Source organism: Stegostoma tigrinum, chromosome 9, assembly GCF_030684315.1.
Source record: "Stegostoma tigrinum isolate sSteTig4 chromosome 9, sSteTig4.hap1, whole genome shotgun sequence".
In the NCBI taxonomy this organism is placed as follows: domain Eukaryota; kingdom Metazoa; phylum Chordata; class Chondrichthyes; order Orectolobiformes; family Stegostomatidae; genus Stegostoma; species Stegostoma tigrinum.
In genome coordinates this window covers 17,895,166-17,908,223 of record NC_081362.1, presented here as the reverse complement: position 1 = coordinate 17,908,223, position 13,058 = coordinate 17,895,166, and the positions used below count along the sequence as shown (strand labels likewise).

General features: G+C 42.4%; 1 protein-coding gene across 6 annotated transcripts in view; it reads left to right on the top strand.

The window, feature by feature from the left end:
• stxbp5a (syntaxin binding protein 5a (tomosyn)) overlaps positions 1 to 13,058 on the top strand; it is a 201,625-nt gene that overhangs the window by 82,218 nt on the left and 106,349 nt on the right. For all 6 annotated transcript variants that reach the window (XM_048535790.2, XM_048535787.2, XM_048535789.2 and 3 more), the window contains exons 7-8: positions 177 to 260; positions 11,146 to 11,269. In XM_048535790.2, the coding sequence (XP_048391747.1) occupies positions 177 to 260; positions 11,146 to 11,269 (208 nt within the window). The remainder of the gene's footprint in view (positions 1 to 176; positions 261 to 11,145; positions 11,270 to 13,058) is intronic.

The following is a 13,058-nucleotide window of genomic DNA, read 5'->3' as shown; positions in this document are numbered from 1 at the left end:
GCAATCTAGTGGTAAATTCAGGTGTGTAGAATCTCCCCAGCCAGGAGCACAAGGGACAAGCATTGAGCCCCTGTGTCTGGAATCAGTGCTAGTCTGAGAGATGGTGGATTTGCTCACTGAGGTTGACCTCTTTAAAAGTAGTATTGACTTACCTTGTGTCATTTATGTCTCTGCAGCTTTTAATTGGTTTCGAATCTGGAACTTTGGTATTGTGGGACCTTAAATCAAAGAAAGGAGAATACAGATACAGCTACGATGAGGTAAATAATGCTTTGACTGAACATGAATGCACTGACATAATTGGGATTATCAGTGGGTAGAGTTTGGAATTTTCATTGCGGTCTTGTTCAGTGCTGGAAGCGTTTACATTCCTCTATGTGAGTAAATCTGTATTTTCAACTTGTCTCTGCCTATTTGAAATCTACTACTATGGAATCTTTTCGCGTTAGTATGGTAGTAATAATAAGTATATTCCTCTCAGGCAAGCAAGGAAATGCTTTCTTGTGCTTCTCATCCTTGGACCTTGAATTATTCGAACAATTTTGAATCTCAAATCTGTTGAATGTTGGAAACCCTTATTTGTAACAGTTATTTACAGAGATTGTTTGTTTGTAGAACCGTCCGTTAGATGCTAATGTAATTTTATTTAAATATTGCCCAAGATTTTGGGGAAGGTAGAAGAAAGGCTGACAAATTTAACCATACCAGGAGCAAACTGCCTAATAAATATCAAAAACAAAACCTGTCCTGGGGGAGGGTTTCTTTCCACAGAGGTTGCCAGATCTGAAATTTTTTTTGTAATTATTGTTTTTGATTCTGATTTCCAGCATCTACAGTTTTTTTGGCTTTTTTTCAGTAAATATTAGAGTAGGCCATTTCAGTTCTGTTCAGATTTGCAGATTTAACCTCCATAGAGGTTGTCCAAAAGTGTTGTTATTATAATGGTCTAGGGCCAGGTGGTTTTTAAAGTCCTGATAGACATACAGACGATTGTCTCTACATTTTTATATGCTGCTTACATCTGTATGCTATCATTTGCAAACTTCCTTTATGGTCTTTGTGACTTGCCCAATGTCAGTTATATTTAATGCTTGTAAATCATGCTTTATTAGGATTTTCCATTACAATCCCTACCCCTTTTGTCATGTTTACTCATCACATGACAATTCCCCTATTTAAAAACATTTTCTTTGTGTCTTTCAGTGATTCCAAGCTCTGGTCACTAGTGCTGAAAAATTACTTTCTGAATTGTCATAATGTAGATTATTACAATGTTGATGTGAGTAATGAGGTGAAATGTTCAGTTTTTAAATTTCACTTTTTTATTTCTCCTCTTGAGTAATAGATTTCTCCAGGGTTTTTCTAACCTGTTGTTATTGACCATTCACATTCCTACTTTGGTACCTAACAAGAGGAACTTGTATTTATTCAGCAGTTTTGACATATAAAACATTGTAAGGTTGTTCATTATGAAAAAACATTTGACATCAACAACATGGTAAACTTCCAGATTGTTTGTGTCTTAGAGAAGAAGTTGTCAGTGGGCTCATTTTACAGTTGCTTGGAGAGGAATTTAAGACTGTTTGCAGTCAGAAAAGAAACTCAAATAAATCAAAGTGAAACTCAAAGTGCAAGAGGCTCTCCTGCATCAGAAAACTGCAAGCTGTGGTTAAAATGCTACTAGTCTCAACTAGAAACTACACGTTTCAAATGCAGGAATGCAACAGCATCTAATTTTGAGACTAATAAAATCACGCTGCAGTGCTTTTGGTCATTTTTTCAATCACTTTCACTCAACCCTGCTAGCATGCACAAAAATGTTTCAACCCCAGATATACTTTTCTGATCGCTGCTTGCTCAATTTATGGTCTTCATATGGGCTAACATTCTACATTAAACCTAGTCACTTTAATTTAGACATATCTGTTGTTATAATAAGAGATATATAATCAAAAGGAGCCTTCATTTATAACTATTCCTTTATTTTGTGCCTTTATAAACATTATAACACATAAGCTGGGCACTTGTGATCATAATTTTCGTGTTGCTATGAATATTTTTTGAGTAAGGCTCTCTATTCCAATCTGCTTTAGTCTTCACACATCTGAGAATTCCAGTGAAGCAGGCAGGCCTGCGGTCAGTGTCATGTGAAGCAGGGTGAGCCTACAGTCAGCAGTACAATGAAGCAAGCTTGGCAAAGTAGCCAGTATTCAGCGTCATGGTGAAGCAGAGTGGCCTACAGTCAGCAATACAGTGAAACAAGATGGGCAGAATAGCCTGAAGTCAGCGGTGAGCTTATAGATTGGTTTATGGAGAATTTGAAGACAGGGTGGCCAAACCAAACATTAGACCTAGCACACCACCTCATCAGGAGTGAGTACCTTTGGTTGAAGCCAAAAGCATGCTTCATGGAGTGCCATGTTTCTAGGAATTCTCGTGCTTGTCTCTGCCTAGCCTGTCCCAGGATCTTGCTGTTGTCCCAGTCGAAGTCGTGGTTCTCCTTGTCCATGTGAATTGAGATGAGTGAGTATTGGTCATGTCTTTTTGTAGCCATTTGGTGTTCATGTACTCTTGTTAGTTTCCTTGCCGTTTATCCAATGTAGTGTTTCTCTCAGTCTCTGCAGGCGATCTTGTAGATGACATTGGCCCTGTCCATGGTGGGGAGTGGGTCTTTAGTTCAGGTGAGCACTTGTCATAGGGTTGATGAAGGCTTGTGTGCCACTCTGATGCCCAGCGGTCGTAGAAGTCTTGTGGTTAATTCTGACATGTTCCTGATATAGGGTAGTGTGATGAGTGTGTTGGGACTTGTAGAATCTTTCTGATGCTGTTTCTGTAGGCATCTCCTGACCCAGTTCTTTGGATATCCACGATCCTTGAACACTTGGAAGAGGTACTTCTCCCCCCCTCCTCTTGGCATAGTTCCATGTTGCTACAGTGTGTTGTTGCCCTTTTAAATAGGATTTAAATAGCATTAAATAGTGTTCCAGGAATAGAATTCCTGGAAGCATGGCACTCCATGAAGCATGCTATTAGTAAACGCATTGAACTTGACCCCCTATATATTCCACTACGGAGGAAACCTGGAAGTGAGGCAATCATTCACAATGGACGCCAGTGTTTAAAAACCAGACAGGAAGACACACCGATGCTTCATCAGAGGCTGCACTGAGAATGTTACCAAGCACGGTAACGAAACATCTGTGATACAAGAAACCAGCTTGGCGAGCCAACCAACCTCATTGTCTGAAAGTTTTGAGAGTGTACACATTGGTGACAAGGTTAATGCAATGCATAAAGCAACGTAGGTGAATAATATTATGAAATTAGTTAACAACCCCATTCAGTGGCAGTGCAGAGTATGTGTCAATACTGCAGAATGTGGGTGCTCAAGGAAATCATTGTGATCCAGGGCAAATATATCTGCAGCAAGTGTTTGATGTTAAACCAACTTCACCTCCAGAGTTTGAGCTGGAGGCTGTGCTGTGGACACTGATGTAGCAGGAAGGGTGAAATTTACCTGGATTCTTTTACAGGGGACAGTCCTGTCTCCTTGGATAGGGTTTGATGACATGGTCAGTGATAAGAAAATAGACAGTCGCTATATTCTTTTCTCGCTTGAAGTTCAGAATTGAACTTTGAGCGACAGCTTCCCTTCTTTTAAAATAGAAGGGAAAGGAGGCAGGTGTTTTCTGTTGGGAACTGGCCTGGAAAGATGTAACTTAATTACTGGTCCAAGAATATGAGATGAATTGGCACTGAGCTTTTGCTGTACTTGGGGCTGGCAGCTGGTTGGATATTAAATTGGTCACTCAAAGGAGAACTGATTCTGTCCAGGTTTGGCGGGAAACAGTGCCTTTTCTGGAGACTTCTGAAGATAGTGCTGGTTGGTTTTGTGCTCCCTGTAGTTTCTCTCTCGTTATAAAATTTATGGAGGTTTCTGAGAAAAGAATCCCAGTCTTTAAGAAATAAGTAAAGATTTTTAGAGGCCTGCTGAAACTATTTGCATTAGCCAGTGACTTTAGGATTCCAGAATGATGTAGAGTACTCCTTGCCTGTGCACAACACATTGCTGGTCTAAGGATTTCATGAAGGCCTGGCGTCAGTCGCTGAAAATTATTCATTGAACTGGAAAATTACAATTCTTTTTTGTTTTTAAAATTTTTTGTTTGAGTGGGAGGTTTACAATCAATGAAAAAAAAACAACGAAGTACGGCACAGGAACAGGTCCTTTTGGTCCTCCAAACCTGTGCCCATCATCATGCCCTGACTAAACTCAATAAAACAAACCACCTGCCCTTATTTGGTCCATATCCCTCTATTCCCTCCCTATTCATGTAACCCTAGGCGCCTCTTTAAATGTCGCCAGTGTGCCTGCTTCCACCATCACCTCTGGCAGTGCATTCTAGGCTCCTGCCACACTCTGCATGGAAATCTTTCCTTACGCATCTCCCTTTAAACCTGTCTTCTCACCTTGAACCTGTGCCCCCTTAATTCAAGCTTCAACCCTGGGAAAAAGCCTCTGATTATCCATCATCTTTGCCTCTCATAATTTTGTAGACCTCTATTCGGTCACCTTTCAGCTGCCCATCTTTCCAGTGAAAGCATTCCTAGTCTTTTTAACCTTTCCTCATAGCCAATGCTCTTGAGACCTGGCAACATCCTGGAGCCTTCTCTGCATTTTCTCCAAAGCTTCCACGTCCTTCTGGTAATGAGGTGACCAAAACTGCATGCAACACTCCAAATGCAGCCTAACAAGGGTTTTACATAGCTGCAACATGTTTTGCTAGCTCTTGTACTCCATGCCCCAGCCGATGAAGGCAAGTATGCCATGTGCCACCTTAATCACGTTGGCCACCTGTATTGGCACTTTTAGGTAACTGTGGACCTGCATGCCCAGATCTATCTGTATGTTAATGTTCCTAAGGATTCTGCCATTAACTGTATAATTTGCACCTAAATTTGACCCTCCAAATTGCACCACCTCGCCTTTTTTCTGGATTAAACTCCATCTGCCATTTTTGTGCCCGAGTAATCGATCTATCTGTGTCCTGTTGTATCCGTTCACAGTTGTCAGCGCTATCATCAACTCCACCAGTCTTCGCATCATCTGTAAACTTATTCATCAGACAACCTGCACTTTCCTCCAGATCATATATCCTGCAAACACCCAAGGACCTAAGACTGATCCCTGTAGAACACCACTAGTTACCAGTCTCTGTTCTGAAAAACACCCTTCTGCTCCCGTCTCTTCTGTGACCAAGCCAGTTTTGTATCCATCTTACCAGACCCTGAATCCCGTGTGATTTTAGTTTTTGTACTAAAAGTTTTTGGACTTTTGATTTGTGGATTTTAATGAGATTCCTCCCAATATCTCTGTCTCTGTTGCAACTGTTCCATTGATGCCATCCCCTAAACGGGGCCGCCTCAACCAAGGATTCACCACCACAGTGGTTCACAGGGCCTTCAACCATGTCCAATCCATCTCCCCCACTTTGGCCCTCACCCATTTTCTTGCCTCCCACAACACCAGTTGTGTCTCCCCTGGCCCTCACTGACAAGCAGTGCTCTTCCTGCCACCAGCCAAGCTATGTCTTGATGCTTGTTGGAAAGTTCTGGTGATGAGGCATTCTGCCAAATGACTTTGACAGTCTGCCCAGGGAACCATCCGACAGGTCCTCTCCATCCTTTTCTCTCATGTTCTTGAGGACGCTATGTGCTGACCACTACCTGATGGATTTATGGTCAAAGGTGTTTTCATTTGCAGATCTTTCCACAACGATCAGGTGATAAGGAATGTGCCAACTACTTGGAGAGTTCCATGGCCAGACCCACCCTTACATCACCACAGGCAGGTAAAACCTCAGTACATAGTGAGACTTCATGTTTGCTGCCAAGGGTCTACGAACAGCTTGATGCATCCATATGCAAAAGGCAGCATTGAGAATGCCCATCTCTCCATCTGTCTCCTTCCAACGCGCCCCCCCCCCCCAAAAAATATTCGCATCTAATGTACATGACATCCTCACGGGCATGATCCACCTTTGATTTTCTTTTGAAGTGAACGATGGCTCAAGTGATTGCTGTGGTTCGGGCTCAGGCAATAGGCTGCATTCAGTGACACCAAAAGTACCTTACATCTGATGGCAGCTTCTTACCAGCAATGGAAAGGGAGCAATGCTCCCACAAGCCCAGTTTCTGCCTGACTTTAACAATATACACCTCCTGAAATTTTGTGCATGCCTGACCTTTCCAAATCATATTCCCAGCACCTCCAAGTAATCTGGCCCAGTGATAAAAGACCAGTGGGCCCAATTCCAAAAGGACTTCTGCCTCTATTTACCTAGGGTCCCAAGGCCAGTTTGAACTGGTCATAAATGCTCATGTGTCAGTGCACTGACTGCTGTTATTGGCTCAGAACAGCAATGTCATCTGTGTACAGGGAGGCTTTGACTTGCAGGCCTCTGCTTTGGGGGATGGATGAGCTAAATGACCACTGCATTGTGATACAGGAAGCGTGAGGCAAAAGGAATGCAATCATAGCATGGGCAGCATAATCTTTGAGATTGACACTGACACTGTTGCCTGCAAAGAGTGAGAGACCAAGCAGTTGTGGTCTGCCAGATACTGAGGTTGTCAACATCCTGTCTGGGCTGGGGAAGAACTCGCAACAGGAGGAGGAAGATCCAGTTCTGGTCTACCAATGACATAGGTAGAATGAAGAAAGAGATTCTGCATTGCCATTGAGGAGCTAGGTGCCAAATTAAGAAACAGAATTTCAAATAGAACCTCTGGATTCATCTGAGCCACATGAAAATTGGTCTCATGTAAACAAGGTTCAAATGATGCTTGCATGACCGAAAAACTGGTGTAGGCGAAGTGGATTCTAGTTTGTGGAGCACTGGCACTAATGCTGGGGAAATGGCATCACTACTGTTAGAATGGTCTACACCTGAAACATACTGGGACTGGCGTTATTGTGAACCACATAACTAGGGAAGTCAAGCAGGTTTTAAATGAAATGGTGGGAGTAACAGCCCAAACATGGGAAGTTGTGGTGAATCAATGGGGAAAAATCCAGCAGAGGAAGAAATTAATATGGCAAATGCTAAACAGACAATGACAGAAAGGGACAGTGTGTTTGGATCTTAAAGTATATCAGATAAGACGAGAGGTTACAAAATAATCAAAGGACTAAAAAGGACCTATTGCACTGTACTTGAATGCATACTGCATTCAAAACAAATCTGATGAACTAGTATTACAAAGTGTGATCTAGTGGCAGTAACTGAAATGTGGCTGCAGGGTGACCTAGACTGGGATCTGAAATTCCGAGCGTATGTACCATTTAGGAAGTATGGGAAGCCAGTTATGAGTGAAGGAGTGGCTCTGTTAATTAAAGATATTAGCACAATAGAGAAGGATGGCCTTAATTCAGGAAACCAGGATATCGAAGCAGTCTGGGTTGAGATGAGGAATGAAAAAGCCAAGGGGTCAATTGTGGGGAATTTTGACAGGCCTCTAAACGGTGTCCACATGGTGAGACAGAATATCAAGGAAGAAATAACAGCAGCCTGTCAAAAGGGTACAGCAATTATCATGGATTTTAATGTACATAGATTGGAGAAATCAGACCTTTTGTCTTCTCTTGAGGACAAAGGCATTGCAATGTTTTGGAATGGGTTCTTCAACCAGCATATGATGGTAACAACCATAGAGTAGGTTATACTAAACCTTGTTTTGACCAATGAGCTGAGGTCAATTACTAACCTTTATAGTGAAAGCACCCCTAGGTAGTAGCGACCATAATGTGATTTAATTTTTCGTATAGTTTAATGGTGAGAAGAGTGGGTCGAGGGCTACTAATTGAATTTAAAACAGCGTGTTTAAGAGGGCACAAAAGCAGAGATGTTGAAAATGAAATGGCAATTTTAGGTTGGGTCAATAGTGATGCAGTGGCAAACATTTGAGGGAATATTCCAGAAAGCACAGTAGATGTCTTCTAACCAATGAGAAGTTCTCCGGGATGAACCTGCCATTTGTTGTTAAAAGTTTTTAAAAAAAAAAACAAAGTCAAAGAAAAGACAAATAATTGTACACAGGTGGTAGATCAGAAGGTCTGACGATGTAAAATATAGCCAAGGACTATGCCAAAGTGAATAAAGAGGCATGGATTATGTGGGAAAGATAGCCAAAAGAATGAAAAGATAAAAAGTGTTCAGATATTTAAAGAAAATAATTAATAAAGTAAGTGTTGTTCCTCTGGAAAATGAATCTGGGGAATTAATAATTGAAAATAAGAGATGACTGATAAGTTAGAATAGGTATTTTGTCAGTATTCACTGGAGAGATTCCTGGTTTTATGGAGAAATTGAAGAGGCATAGGGTTTAGAACAATGAAGTTATTCTGGAACTGTATAAAACTTTGGTTAGTCTAGAGCTAGAGTATTGTGTGGAGTCCATGTTATAGGAGCAGTGTGACTGGAAAGAGTGCAGAGGAGATTTGTATCAGATAATAGGAACTGCAGATGCTGGAGAATCCGTGAGAACAAGTTGTAGAGCTGGATGAACGCACCAGGCCAAGCAGCATCTTAGGAGCAGGAAAGCTGATGTTTTGGGCCTAGACCCTCCTTCAGAAATGGGGGCGGGGAGGAGGGTTCTGAAATAAACAGGGAGAGAGGGGGAAGCAGATTGAAAATGGATAGAGGAGAAGATGGCTGGAGAGGAGACAGACAAGTTAGAGGTGGGGATGGAGCCAGTAAAAGTGAGTGTCGGTGGGGAGATAGGGAGGTGATAGGTCAGTCCAGGGAGGACGGACAGGTCAAGGGGGCGGGATGAGGTTAGTAGGTAGGGAATGGGTGTGCAGCTTGAGATGGGAGGAGGGGATAGGTGAGAGGAAGAACAAGTTAGGGAAGTGGGGACGAGTTTGGCTGGTTATGGGATGCGGTGGGGGGAGGGGAGATTTTGAAGCTTGTGAAATCCACATTGATACCGTTGGGCAGCAGGGTTCCCAAGCGGAATATGAGTTGCTGTTCCTGCAACCTTCGGGTGGCATCGTTGTGTCACTGCAGGAGGCCCAGGATGGACATCTCATCTGAGGAATGGGAGGGGGAGTTGAAATGGTTCGTGACTGGGAGGTGTAGCTGTTTATTGCGAACCGAGCGTAGGTGTTCTGCAAAGTGGTCCCCAAGCCTCCGCTTAGTTTTGCCGATGTAGAGGAGGCCACAATGGATACAGCGGATGCAGTATGCCACATTAGCAGATGTGCAAGTGAACCTCTGCTTGAGGTGGAAAGTCGTCTTGGGGCCTGGGATAGTGGTGAGGGAGGAGGTATGGGGCAGGTGTAGTACATCCTGCGGTTGCAGGGAAAAGTGTTGGGTCTGGTGGGGCTGGAGGGAAGTGTAGAGCAGACGAGCGAGTCACAGAGAGAGTGGTCCCTTCGGATGTATGTATGAACTAGGTACAACAGTAGTCCATTTAGCCCTTTCAGCCTGCCCTGCCATTCAATAAGACAATGGCTGATTTGATTTTAACCTCAATTCTACGTTCCTGCAAATCCCAATAATCTTTCAGCCCCTTGGTAATGAAGAATTTGTCCACCTCTGCCTTAAAAATATTTAAAGACCCCACAATTACAGCCTTTAGGGGAAGGGAATTCCAATGTCTGTCAACCCGAAGAAAAAATGCTTCCTCATCTACATCTTAAATGGACTACTGATGTATCTAGTTCATACGTACTTCTACGCAATAACTTGCCTTTAGATTGCCTCATTGACACACTACAATTGTGAAAAACCAAATTCAGATAGTCCGAAACTCCAATGGCAAAGCCGCTGGCCGCTCTTGCTTGCAAATTAAGAAATCCAATAGATATATACCAATGCTAAACTGAAGTTTCAGACTGGTAACTCTAGGTTAGCCAAATATGTACGTACATGTCATATGAACATGCCAACCAGTTGGAGCAGAATTATCCCACACTAGTGTGAGAAATTACAGGCAAGCCTGCAGCGGGGCTTACAAAAATAGCCTCGTCCATATCCTGAATGATTATGCACTAATAGACATTTTTCACATGGATCAAATTGGATTGTCTTACTATGTTTTACCAAATAGTTCTTCAATATATCAAGATGAAATGTGACATGCTTTGATCTTTACCAGCATGAATGACAAGCAAAAAGCTGCTGTTTCATCTGTTGGGAAAGTCCAAGAAGCTAAGTTGCTTTTGTGAAAGTTAAGATACTATTCGCGTGCCATAAAGCAAATCACAGTACTTGGTAAGCCTCCACATTTTTTGAGCTGTGGGTCAAGCAAGTGGACAAATTGGTATCACCAGAGTAAAAGGTAGACCTTCGGCCGAGTGAGCCTGAAGTGTTCGAATGCTTTCCTGCTCATTGCCTATTTCCCTGGCTGAAGCTGCAAATGGGGAAAAGATGCTCCCTCGTTTCCCATTGAAGCATAGAACACATTTGACTGATTTAATAAAATGGCAGGCTGTTTTGTTCTTTCCTGAAAGCAGCACACTAAACAGAAAAACATTACTGAGCTCTCCCAGAGCTATCTCCTCATGTTTTTCATAGCCTTTTATTGTACAAAGACTGTTCTTTGTGATGTGTGAATAAATTGTTTTTTTCACTGTGTCACTGTTTTCATTACTCTTCATGTACATTTCTAACCAAATAGTTATGTAGGGGCTGTCTCAGCACTCAACTGAACACCGATTTGAGGGTGAGCCCTCTGCAATCAAATTTGATGATGTAGGCATTTCACAAGGTGTAAGGAGAAGAGGGACGCACTGGTTTAGATTGCCTTAGCCTTGCAATTGGCAGATGTGCCGTCAGCAATGTGAAGTTGCTTAAGGTGTTAGAATTATTGGGTCATCTGACAGGACCGAGTTATGAAGATGTGATGGAACGAGGACATATACTAAGGAAGGTTTCTCTCTTTCTGGCCGCTTATCTGTTGATATGTCAGCCTTCGGCATTCAAGGCTCTAATCTTTATATTGTTAGCGCTTAATTGTTTTTCAGTATTCCATTTTGAGCTAAGCGAATGTTAAATTGATGCTGATAATTATGGTCATTATCAGTGTCCTTTCTTAGTAACATTCTTGCAGCACTTGTCATACAAACTTTCTGTTTTGCAGGCTATTCATTCCGTGGCATGGCATCATGAAGGAAAACAGTTTGTTTGCAGCCATTCCGATGGTAGCCTTACTATCTGGAATGTGAAATCTCCCATCAGACCCGCACAAATTATTACACCACATGGTAGGTATGAACTTGTTTGTATGGTCTTAAAGTCGATGACATAAAACATGGAATACAGAAGGTAGGCATTTGGTCCAGTGCATCTGGACTAATCCCATTTTGTAGTTCAGGTCCATAGCCCTCTAGGTTGAGGCATTTCAGGTGGACAACCAAGTGACTTTGAATCTCGTAAGGATGTCTTTGTCTATAACGCTTTCTGAACTGAGTTCGAGGTTCACAACACACTAGTTAAAGGAATTTTCCTGTACCTCTAATACAGTTCCTCCCTTGTTATTGACTTTTTGTGCTGTAGGTAATAGTTACATAGGGACGTAAAAAATAGGAGCAGGAATAGGCCATTCAGCCATTTGACATTGCGCCACTATTCCATATGATTCAACTCAGTAACCTGTTCCTGCTTTTCCCCATATCCTTTAATTCCTTTAGCGCCTCCCCCCAAAGTCCTGTATTCGACTTCGCCTTCAATTTATTCGTTTTGACCTTGATTGCTTTTGCTTACTACTCTAGGTGAAGAAATTTCTCCTCATCAGTCGTAAATGGTTTTCTCTGCGTCCTTGTGATTCTCTGTGATCTTGTTCTGGACTCCTCTGTCATCAGAAATGTGCATCCTGCAGCTACCCTGTATTGACCTTTTAGCATTTTGTAGGTTTCTATGAAATTCCCCACCCCGCCCCATTTTTCTGAGCTCTTGTGAATATAATAGCCAATTCAACCTCTTCACACATGTCCATCCTGCTGTGTCAATTTGGTAAACCTTTGCTGCATTCCTTCTTTAGCAAGAACATCCTTCCTCCAACAAGGGGACCAAAACCGCGCACAGCGTCTCGGGCGTTTCATGCCACACCACTGTGTAAAGTGGCAGTAAGACGTCACTGTTGCTGTTCTCAACCTCTCACTATGAAGGCACCACACTATTTTGTGCCTTGACCATCTGCAGTACCTCCATCCATGCCTTCAGCGACAGGCATATTGGGACATACAGGCCTTGTTGCACATTCTCTTCTCTCAAGTTGTAGCTCTGCGGCCAGTAATTTGCCTTTGTGCTTTTGCTATCAAATTTTGTCAATATACATATTATACTGCATCTGCTGTGTGTTTGCTTGCTCTCCATAGCTAGTCCAAACCATATTGAATCATCTCTGCAACCTGCTCTCGCTCCCACCCAGCTTTGTATCATTTGTGAGCTTGTCGATAATGATTTAGTTCATGGAACTAAATGTTGTAATATATGTTGTGAAAAGCTGGGCTCCTTGTGCTGATCCCTGCTGTACCCCGCTGGCCACTGCCTGCTGTTTGGAAGAAGACCCAATTATTCCTACACATTATTTCCTGTCTACCATCCAGTTTTCTACCCATCACAATACAGTACCCTAGTCCTTGTCCTTTAATTTTACATGTTAACCTCTGATCTGGGATTTTGTCAAATGCCTTCTGAAAGTCCAAATTGACCACATCCACTGGCTCTCACTCATCAACTCTAACTAGTTGCATCCTCAAAGAATTTCAGTAGATTTGTCAAGCATGATTTCCCTTTGTCTGATCCTGCCACTGTTTTCCAAATGCTTTGCTGTGAAATCTTTTATAATGGACTTGTGCATTTTTACCACTCCTGACATCAAGCTGTGACCAGTCTGTAATTCCCAGTTTTCTCTCTCTACCTGTCTTCTTAAGTAGAGGGGTTACCTTCACTACCCACAAATCTGAAGGAACTGTCCAAGGGCCTATGAGTCTTGACAGATAACCATCAATGCATCCACTATATCTCCCTTAAATACTCTGGGTTCACAAC